The sequence below is a fragment of the Mastomys coucha genome, unplaced genomic scaffold (assembly GCF_008632895.1).
Source record: "Mastomys coucha isolate ucsf_1 unplaced genomic scaffold, UCSF_Mcou_1 pScaffold21, whole genome shotgun sequence".
Classification (NCBI taxonomy): domain Eukaryota; kingdom Metazoa; phylum Chordata; class Mammalia; order Rodentia; family Muridae; genus Mastomys; species Mastomys coucha.
The window spans coordinates 36,400,205-36,415,556 of record NW_022196904.1 but is presented as its reverse complement, the minus strand read 5'-3'; the positions used below and the strand labels follow the sequence as shown (position 1 = coordinate 36,415,556).

At 53.5% G+C, this 15,352-nt stretch overlaps 1 protein-coding gene across 8 annotated transcripts in view; it reads left to right on the top strand.

Annotated features, from left to right (window-relative positions):
• Med25 (mediator complex subunit 25) overlaps window positions 1-12,696 on the top strand; it is a 15,576-nt gene extending 2,880 nt beyond the window's left edge. For 2 of the 8 annotated variants that reach the window (XM_031386473.1, XM_031386479.1), the window contains 15 exons: window positions 3,533-3,631; window positions 3,900-4,020; window positions 4,292-4,454; window positions 4,592-4,722; window positions 4,934-5,021; window positions 5,099-5,292; window positions 5,592-5,723; window positions 6,313-6,398; window positions 6,472-6,529; window positions 6,632-6,739; window positions 8,279-8,467; window positions 8,747-8,818; window positions 8,914-9,132; window positions 9,279-9,456; window positions 11,154-12,696. In XM_031386473.1, coding sequence (XP_031242333.1) covers window positions 3,533-3,631; window positions 3,900-4,020; window positions 4,292-4,454; window positions 4,592-4,722; window positions 4,934-5,021; window positions 5,099-5,292; window positions 5,592-5,723; window positions 6,313-6,398; window positions 6,472-6,529; window positions 6,632-6,739; window positions 8,279-8,467; window positions 8,747-8,818; window positions 8,914-9,132; window positions 9,279-9,456; window positions 11,154-11,419 — 2,104 coding nt within the window. In that variant the 3' untranslated portion in view covers window positions 11,420-12,696. Of the gene's footprint in view, window positions 1-3,532; window positions 3,632-3,899; window positions 4,021-4,291; window positions 4,455-4,591; window positions 4,723-4,933; window positions 5,022-5,098; window positions 5,293-5,591; window positions 5,724-6,312; window positions 6,399-6,471; window positions 6,530-6,631; window positions 6,740-8,278; window positions 8,468-8,746; window positions 8,819-8,913; window positions 9,133-9,278; window positions 9,457-9,873; window positions 10,003-11,153 lie in introns of those variants that run through there. The other 6 variants (XM_031386478.1, XM_031386480.1, XM_031386474.1 and 3 more) reach the window with 5 other exon arrangements.
• The last annotated feature ends 2,656 nt before the right edge of the window (window positions 12,697-15,352 follow it).

Sequence of the window (15,352 nt, the reverse complement as noted above, 5' to 3'; positions counted from 1 at the left end):
AAAGTGTACTGATGTTTTTGTCTGCATGTGTGTCTGTGTGAGGATACCAGACGCTGTAACTGGAGTCACAGACGGTTCTGGGTTGCCAGGTGCTCTGGAAGAGCAGCCAGTGCTCTTAACCATGGAGCCATCTCTCCAGATCCCGAACTAGATAATTCTTTGTTGGGAGGCCTGTTCTGGGTGTTGAGCCACATCCTGACCCTTGGAGAATATCTAACAGCCTTTACCTGCTGGCTGCCAGTGGCACCCCTAGAAAGTTGTCTTCAGGCATTGTCAAGTGTCTCCTAGAAGGTGGATGGCAGTTTCATTGAGAACTTCTGGGCTAGGTATAGGAACCCCCATCTGGAATTCTGTAGGCCCCAAGATCCTCATTGATGCATATCAGGGTTGGTGCACACGAGGCTTCCATCATATTTGGTCAGATGTGAGTTGGGGAGCCAGTGCCAGCCAGCTCCATTCTTATTGGCTGGTAAATCTCCTGGGCATGTTTCTGTGTGAGGAATCTTCTGTGACTTTTCTTAAAAGCCAATTGTCCTCTGCTTCTGTGACCTAAGGCTTCAGAGATCTTAGCCGTGTGAACCAGAGTGGTGGCTACAGGAACAGCTTCAGCCAGACTGCCATGGTGCTGACTGTGGGAAGAATGGCCCTTCCTTCAGGGGAAAGGCTGGACAGGGCACTGTGGCTCCCACTTCTGCACTTAGAATCCTGCTTAGAATCCTGTAAATATGAGTGCCCCCATTTTGGAGGCCTTTGCTGCTGCTCAGCATTTGAACATCATTTAACTCTCCCAGGATTGCTGTGTTGATCAGGGCTTGTGACCCAAGTCCAAGATGTTCTGGGCAGGACAGGAATGGGAGTGACAGTGGCCGGGCTTGGGAAATCTCACCTGCTGTTGAAGATACCTGCAGCTGGGAGACAGGGTGGGGCATGCAGGACGTTTACGACGTGGCGATGCTGCTAAGAAGTCGGCTTCTGATGTTACATGTCCCTTCTGCCAGGAGCCAGTTTCCCACAGCTAGTGGCCTTGAGTCCGAACAGGGTGTCTGTCTCACAGGTCCCAGCTGACAGTTCATTTACTCCAGAAGGCGTGTGGCACAGATGCTGAGTGCTCATGAGGTGCAGGCACTGTCCTGGCCCCTGTGGAGCTGCTGGGCACACTCAACGTGACCAGGGCCTCTGGGGCAGGGTGTGATGATGGGCAAAGGCAGCTGAGTCACCTGGGTGCTCTTTAATATGCGTGTGTTTGTGTGTGTGTGTGTGTGTGTAAACTACTTCCCACCCTGCAAGAGTTGGCTCTGATTTAACACTGGGGGTTCTAGGGTTTGGACTTGGGTCATCAGGCTCAGCAGCCCTGTATTTTTTATCTTGCTGGGAACCAGCCCAGGCCTTGTATTGGGAAGCTCAGTGTGTTACCACTCATTTGCTATATGCATTAGGTGGCTAAGCAACCACTTTGCAGTGAGCTGCAGGCTGGAACACCAACTAGGCTGGCTCCAGACCCCTTTGCTTGTCCAGTATAGGCTGTGCCACCACCCAGGTTTTTTTGTTGTCACTGTTTTGGTTTGGTTTTTGGTTTTTCTAGACAAGGTTTTTCTGTGTAGCCCTGGCTGTCCTAGAACTCACTCTGTAGAACAGGCTGGCCTCAAACTCAGAAATCTACCTGTTTCTGCCTCCTAAGTGCTGGGATTAAAGGCGTGCGCCACCAACCGCCCGGCTTGTTTTTAGTTTTGTTTTTGTTTTTTTTTTTAATTTAAGTTTATGGCTGTTTTGCTTATGTGTGTACCTGTGAACTACACCTGTACCTGGCCTCAGAGACACTGTTATGTCTGGATTCTACATCAGATCCTCTGAATCTGGAGTTAAAGATGGTTGTGAGCTGTTGTGTAGTAATCAAACTTGGGTCCTCTAAAAGAGTAGCTGGTGCTGTTAACTGCTGAGCCATGTATAGACGCAGCAATCAGGTTTTGAGTTGATGGTGTCAGGTGGGTGGGCTTCCTGGAGGAGGGCATGCTGGGCCCATGTCAGGATAGATAAGTTGGGTTTTCACCTAGTTCAGAATGTAGTAGCTTTGGGGGAGTATGGGCAGAGTAGGTGCATCAGCTATACTGCAGACCTGTCAGGCAGAGGACAGGACCAGGAGCGTAGGCCCAGCTAAAGGCTTTGCTGGCTGGACAGTCACTTTATTCATTTACCAATTATTTCTACCATACACCTCTTATGGGCTAGACAGGTGGGCCAGTCTGGGGACAAGAAATGAGAGGGCCCAGACCCTGTCCCTACCTATAGGGGAAATTGGGGTGGAGGGAGGCAGACGTGAGACTGTCACAATTTGTAGTGTAGGGCTATGGTGGCCATACAAGGCATCCCAGAGATTGTTTAGCGTCAGTTGTGCTGGAACAGAGGCCTTTTCCAGGATACCATGCAGCGGGACACTGGGCTGGGTTCTTAGGCTGCTGTGGACAAGTCCAAGGTCAAAGAGCTGGCCAAAGGGAAGGGCCTGAAAAGGAAGGGCCTGAAACTGGGGAACAGCTCCTCCCTGACCCCTCCAGCTTTGAGTGGCCCCAGAGCTCTGTGACTTGACCTTCCTATGGCCTGTCCACATCTGCTTGCCACCTCCCCCCTTTTCCATAGACATGGAAGTGTCTGTGGATCGGGGTCCTGTACTTCCCTTCTGCCTCTTCCATTCCTTGTGTAGAGAGCCTGTTTCTAGGATGGTAACACTGGGTCCCCATGGCTCCGCCTGACATGTCACTCTGAAGTACATGTCACCCATGGCGCTATGGAGGAAGCAGGAGCCTGTCCCATGATAGTGCTTTTTCTAGTACTAGGCGGTTGAGGCAGGAGGATTGCCAGCCTTTCTCTAAAAGAGGCTGGAGAGATGGATGGATCGGTAATTAACAACTCACTGCCTGCTTTTCCAGAGGACCCAGGATTGAGTCTGGGCACTCCTGTGAAGGCTCACAACCACGTGTTACTCCAGTTTCTGGGGATCCGATTTCCTTTCCTGGCCTTTAAAGGCACCAGGCATGTGTGTGGTGTACACATACACATTCAGGCAAAACGGCATACACATAAAATACAAAATCTAGTGGCAAACACCTTTAATCCCAGCACTTGAGAGGCAAAAAGCAGGCAGAGATCTGTGAGTTCAAGGTCAGCCAGGTTTACACAGTGAGTCCTAAGACAGCCCAGGTTATATAGTAAATGACACCTTTGACAAAACAAAAGAAAAAGAGAAGAAAGAAAGCAAACCAGTGAAGCAGATGGCCCATTCAGGAGGGGATATTAGGATGGTCAGGGCATTTGGCCACCCAGACTGGAGCACAGAGGCCATACTCAGGGTCCTGGCTCCTCCTGCTCCCTCTTGATGTCCTCCCTTCTTGGCGTCTCTCCTTGCCTGGTGCTCACTTGTCACCAAGTAAAACTCTAAGGATGGTGTCCTGTCGAGGGTGCAGAGCATTGTGGGAGGGGTCAGGAAGAATGCTGGGTGGCTGTGTTGGGCACTAGGTCTAACTCGCAGTCCCTCCTACAGGTTCATGGGCGGTGGTGGTGAGAGCTGCAGTCTCATTGCCGAAGGGCTGAGCACTGCCCTGCAGCTGTTCGATGACTTCAAGAAGATGCGGGAACAGATGTGAGTGTGCCTACCTCCTGAAATCCTTTTCGATCCTCACCCTGGATGGGGGACAGGAAGTGGGACCCTGTGTAGGCTATAGCAGAGCAGTGCCTGACCAGACACCAGGAGGGGGCCTCCCTCCTATGCCCCTTGCCCAGTAGATGAGTTAAAGTTGTCACTAAATCCGACTCAGTGTTGTCAGCTGTAAACGATCTCAGAGGGTGAGGACGTGACATTCAGTTGCCACTAGCTTATACCCGCTATGCCATGACTTTGTCCCTGGCAGTGGCCAGACGCACCGAGTCTGTCTCCTCATCTGCAACTCGCCCCCATACCTACTGCCCGCTGTGGAGAGCACCACGTACTCAGGCTGTACAACGGAGAGCCTGGTGCAGAAGATAGGAGAGGTGAGGAGGAGTGCTGAGTAGGAGGGCTACACCCCTGTGTGTGAGGGGGGTGGGCCCACACCTGTATCCTAGGAAGCAGGCTGGGGTCGGAAAACCCAAGGCAAAAAATAGCCAAACCCTCTATGCTTACTCATGACTGTCCATACTCAGAATTCTGGGTAAACTAAGGCCAGGTTTTACTTGCCAACAGTGTGCTGTCCCACCACGCGGCAGGGGAGGAGACTAGCTCAGCACATTCATAGAGGCCATTATTGCTTTCCCCTTCCTGCAGCGTGGTATCCACTTCTCCATTGTTTCTCCAAGAAAGCTGCCAGCCCTCCGGCTTCTATTTGAGAAGGCAGCTCCTCCTGCCCTACTGGAGCCTCTGCAGCCACCAGCAGATGTCAGCCAGGACCCCAGGCACATGGTGCTTGTGCGTGGACTTGTGCTGCCTGGTGAGGCCTGGGTACTGTACATGGAAGAGGTGGGGGTGGGGCTCCTTTTTGGTACTCTTTTAACATGGATTTTTGGATATTCCTTTTTCTACCCTCAACTCCTCCTCTTGGGCCTCGGTTGTCTCTCGTGGGCTCAGTTGGCGGCAGCTCAGCCCCAGGCCCTCTGCAACCCAAGCAAGCAGTGCCCCTGCCACCAGCTCCAACTTCCGCGGCCACTCTCTCAGCAGCGCCCTCACAGGCTCTGCCCCCTGTCCCACCACAGTACCAGGTATGGATGTAATCAGGGGCCAGCTCCTGGGGCCTTGTGGAGCTGTGGCCTCATTTGAGGACCTCAGGAAACACTGGGGTTGCAGAGTGGAGAGCCAGGGAGTGCTGTCTGCGGGAGGAGTCAAAACTCCTGGGCCATCAGAGGTGTGCAGAGCTTTGTGGGGGCAGAAGTACGTAGTTCTAGGGGTACATGGTCTTCTCTCATGTGACAGGTCCCCGGGAACCTAAGTGCTGCTCAGGTGGCTGCGCAGAATGCTGTGGAGGCTGCCAAGAGCCAGAAGGCTGGGCTGGGCCCACGCTGTGAGTTCTAGAAGAGGCAAAGGGGGCTTCACTGGCTTTCTGACCCAGTTCCTCACTCATACTTGTCTCTCCTACAGTCTCACCCATCAACCCTCTCCAGCAAGCTACTTCAGGAGTGGGGCCCCCCTTCAGCCAGGCCCCAGCACCACCATTAGCTCCTGGGCCCCCTGGAGCTCCCAAGCCACCTCCTGCCTCACAGCCTAGCCTAGTCTCCACTGTGGCCCCTGGACCAGGCCTGGCAGCTCCTGCACAGCCTGGGGCTCCGTCTCTGGTAGGTGCCCTCATAGTACCCAGCCTCATGCTGTTGCTGTGTGCTCACAGTAGGTGAATGGAGTACCTAGCCTCCTGCAAGGGGCCTAAGCACCACAGTGAGGCTCGTAGCTGTGATGTGCAGCTGATCTGGGGCAGGGCTGTGGGTTCCGAACTGTTCTGAGGAGCCCAAGTATCCCTGTAATTTTGGGAATCTGTTTCCTTATGCTTGGCATGGATGGTCTTGGGTATATGGTTAGTGGTCGTGGAGGTGTCTACTCCCTGACAGAGCATGGTCTTCTCATTGCTATTTGTCCTCAGCAGGCAGGCACTGTGACCCCAGGTGGGGTCAGTGGTCCTTCAGCAGCCCAGCTTGGGGGTCCTGCACTTGGTGGCCAACAGTCAGTATCCAACAAGCTCCTAGCCTGGAGTGGTGTCCTTGAGTGGCAGGAGGTGAGTGGCTAAGAGCTTGTTAGGAGTGTGGAGAGTGGGGGTTCCCAGAGCACTTAGGATGTGCAGATGGAGGTTGGTCCAGAGGAAGTCTAGGATGGGTGGCCCAGGTCTCAAGTTGGCGGTTAAGAATTATGTTGAAGCCAGGCATGGTAGCATGTGCCTTCATTCCCAGTACTGGGGAGGCAGAGGCAGGTGGATTCGAGTTAGAGGCCAGCCTGGTCTAGACAGTGAGTTCTAGGATGGCCAGGGCTACACAGAGAGACCCGGTTTCAAAAAAAACAAAAAATTATATTGGAGCTCATTGGTTGAGCAGTTGTCTACTAGATATAGGCCTTCATCCCCAGTCAGTCAACACGCATGCCCGCATGCACACACACACACACACACACACATGCACGCACGCACACGCACAGCAAAAACCAAAATTTGGGCTCTGCAGGATAGTGACTATAAGATTTTGGGCCCAGAAGAGGGACCCAACGTTTGTGGGATTTGGGCACTTAAGTGTGGGGTTGCTGGGAAGATTGGGGAGTTGTGGGGCTGCAAGGAGCTGGTCACCAGGCCTTGGCTGATTCACTTTTTCTTTCAGAAACCCAAGCCTGCATCTGTGGATGCCAACACCAAGCTGACGAGGTCTCTGCCTTGCCAGGTCTATGTGAACCATGGAGAAAACCTGTAGGTATTTGTCAAGGGTGGGGCAGGCCCAGCCTGACTGCCCTGACTCTCCTTTCCCTGCGCTACCTTCCAGGAAGACTGAGCAGTGGCCCCAGAAACTGATCATGCAGCTCATCCCACAGCAGCTGCTGGTGAGTCCTGCCAGGCCAAGGCCTGCCTGACCCTCACACCTTGTCCCCCACATGATGCTTCCCCTCTGTGTGTTGCCCCATGTAATGCCTATATGTTTCCAGACCACCTTGGGACCTCTGTTCCGGAACTCAAGAATGGTTCAGTTCCACTTCACCAACAAGGACCTGGAGTCCCTCAAAGGCCTCTACCGCATCATGGGCAATGGCTTTGTGAGTGGTGGGCATTAGCTCTTGTTCCCTTTTCTGTCAGCTTAGTGAGGACCTAGGTCCCAGGGGCTGCTGAGACTCACACCCTGTGCCTTATTTGTGACACTACAGATGGAACCTGCTCCTTGCTCAACTGCATGTGTCCTAGGGCCGGCTAAGTCTATGTTCCAGGTGCTAGGGGTTTTTGTTGTTGTTTTTGTTGATTTGAGACAAGTCATGCTGTGTAGCAATGCCTCCTCGTGGATGCCCTGCTGCCTCAGACTCCCGAGGGCTGCAATTGTAGACTAGACGTGCAGTCAGGCCTGGCTTCTCTGCCCTTCTTGTTTTCTGTTGGGTAGGGCCTGCCCTTGTGACTCATCTGACCTGTTGTAGAAGTGTCTCCTGAATCATCTCACCTACCTGGTGCTGTGGGTTGAAATTTGTGTCTGGGGAGGCACAGTGCCTTGTGTGCCTACTTTTTCCCAGGCAGAGGATTGTCTGTCTTCAGCCTCATGGCCCTTTTTATGTCCTCGAGCATTGTTGTCTTCTGTACTCTTCTTTTGTGTGTGGGGGTCAAGCACTTGGGGATTCTGCTGGGGCTGTTAGAAGGAAGCTCGGCTGGGCCCAGAGCCCTCAGTGGTGTGGCTCATCAGTGCAGACGCTGAGTTCTGAGTTAATGTTCCAAGAGGGTAACAGGAACTGATGTTTTTGCTGTAGAACAGGGCCCAGCAGGGAGCTGAGTGATGTCACACCTAGACCTCCTGTAGGCACAAGATAGTTACCTCAGTTTCTGGGTACCCTTTAAGCATGTGGAAGAGGCAGTGGCTAGAATCTCCTCCTTCAGGAAATGAGAAATATCTACAACTTCCAGCCAGGCCTTCTTTAACCTGGGCCACAGTTGGGTCATTAGGCTGCACCCCCTGTAGAGAAGGGCAGTCACCAATACCCTGGCTCCTGTGGCACTGTCTTATTCTGTACTGGGCAGTAAACAGGAGAGGGTGTGTGTTGGTGAGCACCCACTGCAGGCTGAGGGGACCCAGGTAGCCAAAGCCAGTTCCCTGAGAGTCTGAGCAAAATGGCTCAGACCCTGACTCCCAAAATGGCTGCCTTGTGATGTTGCTGTCCCTGGTCCATGCTGGTAGACGCTGTGGCAGAGGGATCTAGCCACCCTTAAGGGTCTAACCCCATCTTTCTGGCATCCTCCCCAGCAGAGCCCTTTCCAGTGTGATTTGAGAAGGCAGTCCAGCACTGTGCAGAAGTAAATCAAGGTGGAGGCGCTCAGTCAGGGTCACCATGGGTTTCTAATGTGGCCTGCTGTCTTTCCCTCTCCTCAGTGGTCAGCGGGTGCTTCAATCTTGCTATGCCCTTTGAATGCACACAGTTCATTGCCTGTCACTCTCAGTTTTTGTTTCTAGGGCAGATGCCAAGCAGACCTGCCCTCCTTGGCATTGTACAGTGAGACCTCCTTATCTCTTGCCCACAGGGCTTGTAGAGTGTTATAGAATGAGGAGAGACATCCTGGGGCCCCCTGGTAGGCAGGTTCTGAAGAGTCTCTGTCCACAGGCGGGCTGCGTGCACTTCCCACATACAGCCCCGTGCGAGGTGCGTGTGCTCATGCTCCTGTACTCATCTAAGAAGAAGATCTTCATGGGCCTCATCCCCTATGACCAGAGCGGCTTTGTCAACGGCATCCGCCAGGTTATCACCAACCACAAGCAGGTCCAGCAGCAGAAGCTGGAGCAGCAGCGCGGGGTGAGTGTGGAGCCCAGCCAGCTAGTCACCATGGCCTCCTGTTTCCAAACACTGCGCCTGAGTCCCATGTCCCTCTGTGTCCTAGCAGAGCAGCTTTAGTCCCTTTTCAGTGTCCACTTCAAATTCCTGACACGGGACCCACCTTACAACCAGGCAGGTGTGATGTACCTCCTAGACTGTGTGCCCCCAGAAAAAGGCACCCTGTTTCTGCACACCAGGTCTTCCCGACAGGGTCAGTCACCTTCCCTCATCTGACCTGTCCTCTCTGTCCCCGTGCAGATGGGGGCACAGCAGGCACCTCCAGGCCTGGGCCCCATTCTGGAGGAGCAAGCGAGGCCCCCGCAGAATCTAGTGAGGACTGGGGTGGGGACTGGTGGGGTTGGGGATGGAGGCGGGTGGACGTGAGGCAGCCACCCCACTGTCCTTCCTCATGCTTCTGTTCCCAGCTGCAGCTCCGTGCACCACAGCCTCAGCCTCAGGGTGCTGTGGGAGCTTCTGCGGCTACAGGGCAGCCCCAGCCCCAAGGCACTACCCAGGCCCCCACAGGGGCACCCCAAGGCCCTCCTGGAGCAGCCTCTGGCCCACCTCCTTCTGGACCCATCCTGCGGCCCCAGAACCCTGGGGCCAACCCCCAGCTGCGGAGCCTTCTCCTTAACCCAGCACCGGTGAGACTTGGGATTAAAGCAGCAGGAGTTTCAGGTTCTGATCTCATATCTCTGTGAGGAAGTGGTGGGCTAGACAAGGCTCCCAGGGCGGTGGACCTTCCTGAAGTTTAGACTGGATCCTCTGAGTCGCTTTTTGTCTTCCTTAGCCCCAGACTGGGGTACCCCCACCCCAGGCCTCCCTACACCACCTACAGCCTCCAGGGGCCCCTGCATTGCTGCCACCACATCAGAGCCTGGGGCAGCCCCAGCTGGGGCCACAACTCCTGCATCCTCCACCTACCCAGTCTTGGCCCACACAGCTTCCCCAGCGGGCGCCACTGCCAGGTAAGGGTGCTCCAGGGGAGGGCAGGGTTCTAGAGTGGAAGTCCCCGAAGTCACTGGTAAGGACCCTGTTACCAAAGGGCTCCCATACCTCAAGGGGACTTAAAGGGTCTTTGGGAAGTTCAGCTATAGGAGCAAGGCCTCAGTGGGTGAAAACTTCCCACAATCCTTATCTTCTGTCCTGGGGTGCTGGAAAATGTCTTAGGGTCAGTGAAGCTACACGTGTGGGGGAAGGGCTCCTGAAGGCTCAAAGGAAAGTGTCTGCATCTAAGTTGGGCTTAGAAGGACCTCTGGCATTCCCTGGAGCTTCCTAGAAACCTTACTGCCTTGGGTTCCCAGAGGAAGTGGGATGAGAGGCCCAGGGTCCTCAATGGCCCCAGGGACCACTGGGAGATGCAGTCCCTTCCCACTGCCCCCCAGGTCAGATGCTGCTGAGCGGGGGTCCCCGGGGCCCGGTCCCCCAGCCGGGCCTGCAGCCCAGCGTCATGGAGGACGACATCCTCATGGACCTCATCTGAACCCAACACCCAATAAAGTTCCTTTTAACAATGCCCGGCTCCCGTCACTGACGCCCCTAGGGCTGTCTCTGCTCTTGCCTTGCAGACTCCCCAAGGCCCCGGCTGGGGGTGCTGGGCCCTGGGATGAGCAGGGACCATGGGAGGCAGCATGGTGTGCCTGGTTCTGGGAGACTTGGAGGCAGGTGGGCAGGTAGTGTACACTCATGTACACTCGTGGTTACAGAGCCCAGAGTGCCTCTGACCCAGCCAGGGTTCCGAGGAGCCTGGAAGGAGAAGCAGTAATTGGGAGCCAGAAGGGACCTAGGTGCAGGTAGCCAAAGCCACAGCAAAGGGCCATGCAGGGCCAGCCAGGAGGTGGATGCTCCTGGAACATGAGCATTTCAGGAAGGAGCCAGAGCTGGAGAGGCCAGACTGGGAAGCTGGAGATCTGTCCCAGGGATGCAGGACTGCATAGACTGCCAACAGGGCAGGTGCCAGGAAGCTGTGACGGTTTGTAGGAGCAGGGCAAGCAAGAGGCAAGATCATGGGAGTGTCTAGTGTGACACATGCCACACCAGGAAATCAAGATGTCCCCATAGAAGTGTGTGCTGTGCTTGAAGCCATAGCAGTCAAGGCACTGGGTTGAGTTGGAGGTGTGGGTAAGCTGGGTAGCTTCTGTCTTGCAGGGTGCCCTCAGGCTTGTGTGCAGGTGTTTCCCCGGACGTGGTGTGAGGTGTTTGTCACAGAGGCACATGTTGCCCTGAGTGTGGTCTGCCTGGACCACCACTGCCTGGGTGTGGGATGCCAGTTAATGTGCAGGTGACCCACCCATCTCAGGAGAGAGGCTGCAATCTAGTGGCCCATGTGTCACCACAGATGGGTTTTGTTTGGCCTTCCCTGTGTTAGCATGGCACTTTCTTCCTACCTGTTAGCCATAAAGCTCCCGTGAAGCTCACACAGTCTGTAGTCTTGTTCCTCCTGATGTGTCAGAGACTGACACTGGGCCCACCCTTCTGCCTGGCAGTAGTAGCCCCATCAGTGGGGATCATGCTCTTGGGTTCGCCACAGTCCCCACCACTCTCTCTTGCTCTTCCACGGTGAGGCAGGGGCCCTGCTTCAGTCACGGGGCTGGCACCATGGTGGTTCTGTGGTAGCATTCAGAGAAAAGTGAAATCTTTCTTGTACCCATGTCTCCTTCAAAAGTGGCCAAACGAAAGAGAGAAGGAGAGGGCCGCGTGTTTCGAGAAAAATGGGAGCGAGACTATTTCTTTGTGGAAGTGAAGAGCATGCCTACGTGCTTAATATGCAAAAAAAACGTGTCAGTGCTGAAAGAGTACAACCTGAAGCGCCACTATGAGTCCCAGCACAGTAAGAGCTACGATCAGTACACAGCGCAGAGCCGCGACACACTCCTACAGGAACTGAAAAGGGCCCTCAGAGCCAGCGAGGCGCTGGAGAGCCAGGAATAGCCATGCAGTACAGTGGAAGAAAGAACCCCACGTTCTGAAGAACTGTCCTCAAGGCTGTCCTGTGAGTCTGACGAGCTTTTGCAGGCTGAAGCACACAGGAGTCAGAGGCCTTACAGATCCAGTTGCCTGATCCACAGCTGTGGCCTTTTGTTGGCTGCACAGAAACTCTGAGCACATGGTTAGCTTTATTTATTTGTGGTGGTGGCGATCTCCATGCAGCCGAGGCAGTCTGAGGTGGCACCAAGCCCGCCCCTGACTTTGAAGTGACTTGCCCCTGTGCATGCAAACACATCAGAATTCATAAGCACAACGACAGTCCCATCATGGGGATCGGGCTGTCCATACCGCGATTCCAATGGGCACTGTTCGCAAGGATCCAGGTCAGGGCCTAGTCTCAGTAACCAGGAATTGAGATGCTCAAAGAAACACCATGACGCCTTGACTCTGGCATTCCTGTACTTGAACTGAGCCAATTGCCTGAGACCAGGACATGCAGGAAATCTGAACTGGCATGTTTGGTTCATTTCAAAGTGTGCAGAGCTGTGCCCTGGTTCCCTGGAGGTCAGTTAGAAACTTTTGGTGAAGTTCCCACCCTTGTGAACACTGAATCCGTCTCAGAAGGGATATTCACAAACAGCTCCTGAATGTATGACTGCGGTGTGGTCCTGGCAGATGCATGCCATTGCGAGGAACAGTGGGATTGCCTGCCTTTGCTGCTGCTGGTTTCTGGAAATGAGCGGCGGCCAGGACCAGTCACCCACACTGTGAGACCCAAGACCAAGTCCCCTGAGGGCCATACTCTACTTGAACCTGAGCTAACACTGGCTAGCTCGCCCTTACGATGATGTGAACGTAGACCCTGGTCCGAGTTGCAGTGCGACAGGGCGCTTGCAATTCTGCAAGATGGCAAGGTTGCTTTGCCTCTGCCCAGCAGTGTCCTGAGTGTCTGGCTGCCCACGCTTGTGACAGTCACTGTTTTCCGTTACATACCTAAATCAAAAACTCCGTTTTAAAGATTAAGGTTGAAGTTTCACCTGCCTGTCTCTTTGTCCCAGCCAATGCCAGCACTGACATCTGGGTGAAGAAGGGCAGGTGTCAACCTTCCGCTCAAAAGGCACAAGAGAATTACAAGAGAGAAATTTTAATAACTAAATATTTCTATTTTTCAATTTGTATTTTTTCAATTTTGAATTTAAAGTATGAACTCTAGTATCATACATGTTTGTGTTGTATTCCATGCGTTCACCATAGCTCAGTAAAGATCCAATTTGATTATCTTTCTGGCCGTGGGCTTTCCTTCTCCCTGACTAATCCACCCACTTGTGTGACAGCCTGGCCCCTGCTAGCTGGTTCACTTCTGCCACTGCCCTGGGGCCTGGCTGGGAGGGGTTAGGAGTCCTCTTGTTCCACGAGGCCCCTCCCTTGGGTGATTCTCAGAAAGTAAGGGAGGCATAGGGGACCCAGGTGCAGCTGAAGACACGAAGGCAAGGTGGTGGTGTGGCCATGCAGCCAATGTGTGCCCGTGGCTCTGAGATGTGGGGTGCTAGGGACTGTGGCGAACCTGGAGAGTGCGTGCCCCACCTGGTGGCCTTCAAACCCAAACCACCACACACTGAGGACCAAACAAAATCTGCTGTGGGTCTCATGAGGCCATTAGGCCACCATTTTGCGACCTCTGGAAGGAGACCCCAGAACCAGGACACAGCCTCAATGGAGACCCCTATGTGAGGGGTAGGTGGGGACGGGAGAGCTGCTTGAAGCAGGCAGGTTTCCTGAGGTGAACTAAGCCACCAGTAGGAGAGACAGCGTTTTGTATGTAGACCAAGCAGAAGTTCTGGGAAAATGTGGGTTTATCTTCCAAAGTTAAGTAAGCGTGGTTGTGGTGGGCTGGAGAAAGGGCTTGGCTGTTAGGAGTGGGTACCGCTCTTACAGAGGACTGGAGGTCAGTTCCCAGAACCCATATCATGGGGCTCACAAACACCTGTAACTTCAGTTCCATGAGGAAGACTCTAGCCTCCAAGGAGACCTGCACACATGCATACACACAAAAAGAATGCTTGAGGCTTGGACTTGGCCTCCCAGCTACTCCACAGGTTGGCCTCCCAGGTTCACCTTCCCATGTGTCAGTATTCCCTGCCTAGAACTCTATCTATATACAGGAGAGCAGGGGATTGTGGTCCCTGACCGAAACATACTCTTCAAGCAAACAGAGGCCATATTTCACAGTGCAAACCAGTTTGATCTGACTGACAGCCAGGCTGGAAAGGGGGGCCTGGTAGAGCTTGGTTTGTTTGGAAGTAGTCTCATTGTATATGTAGACCAGGCTGACCTTGAACCCAGACCTCTACCTCCATTCCCTCCCGAGTGTCCAACAGGCCAGATGTAGTGGCGCATGCAGAGGCAAAGGCAAGTGGATCTCTGAGTTTGAGACCAGCCTGGTCTACAGAGCGAGTTCCAAGACAGCCAGAGCTACACAGAGAAACCCTGGCTTGAAAACATAAGAAAGAAGGCATGTTAGGTCCCTGGTGCTGTCCTAATTCCTGCACCAGGCAGACTCAGGCAAGACCAGTATACATAGTTCCAGGCCAGCCAAGGAGACCCTGTCTTAAAAACAAAAGAAGAAAAAAGATATTTGAGGAATGTTTGTTTTAACACACACCAAATCTCTAAAACATGGTTTTCTTTTATCAGAAAAGTCTTGAGTTGCATAAAGTGCCGATAAAATTCTTAAAAAAAAAAATCAAAGTAACAGCCTTTTCAGATAGTGGTGGCAAATGCCTTTCATCCCAGTATTCAGGAGACAAAGGCAGGCAGATATATGTGAGTTTGAAGCTAGCCTGGTCTGCAGAGCAAGGGCTACACAGGACAGCCAGCCAGGGCTACACAGGACAGCCAGCCAGGGCTACACAGGACAGCCAGTCAGGGCTACACAGGACAGCCAGCCAGGGCTACACAGGACAGCCAGCCAGGGCTACACAGGACAGCCAGCCAGGGCTACACAGGACAGCCAGCCAGGGCTACACAGGACAGCCAGCCAGGGCTACACAGGACAGCCAGCCAGGGCTACACAGGACAGACAGCCAGGGCTACACAGGACAGCCAGGGCTACACAGAGAAAGCCTGTTTCGGGGTGGGGAAGGAGGACAGAAAAAAAAATCAAAAAAAGTGATGGCCTCTTCTTCCTCACTTTCTCTTACCCAAACAACCAATCAGGTCTCAGGCTAGGGGCGTGGCTCAACGTAGAGCCCCTGCCTAGGATCCCCCAGTGAGGAGCTGAAGGCATGATTGTATAGTTTGAACTGTCTGTACAAGGTCTTAGCTTCCGTCTCCAGCGGGCCCACATAAAGATATGGGGAAGTCAAGTTCTGTCAAGTCCACGAACTGTAAAGTTTGTGGCTCTAGAGGTTATTTGCTATTTAGTGGTTTTTTGTTTGTTTTTGTTTTTTGAGAAAGGAGAAAGGGTTTCTCTGTATAGCCCTGGCTATCCTGGAACTCGATCTGTATGTAGACCAGGCTGGCCTCAAACTCAAGAGATCCATCTGCCTCTGCCTCCCAAGTGCTGGGATTAAAGGCCTTTGCCACCACCACCTGCAATTAGTTCTTTTCTAAGAAAAAAATGAAAATATAAGCTGATGCTGAGGCACCAGTTGTCCCTCCAGTGGCGCCAGCTCTAGGGCATATCTATGGAAGGCCAGCTTCAATCTCCTTGCCAGGCAGGATCTGGGGCAGACTGTAGAGATGGTGACCCTCCCTGTCAGATTGGCAGGTACATTTCCTCCATGAGGATGTGTGTAAGGCATGGTTCAGAGACGCCTGGCCCACAGGGGCTTTGGAAGGGACAGAGGCATGGCAAGCAACAGCATGGGACTCCTGTTACTGTTAGCTCACGGTGGAAGGGCGTTAAGCCGAGATCCAGGGTGGAGTGGTTTTTTT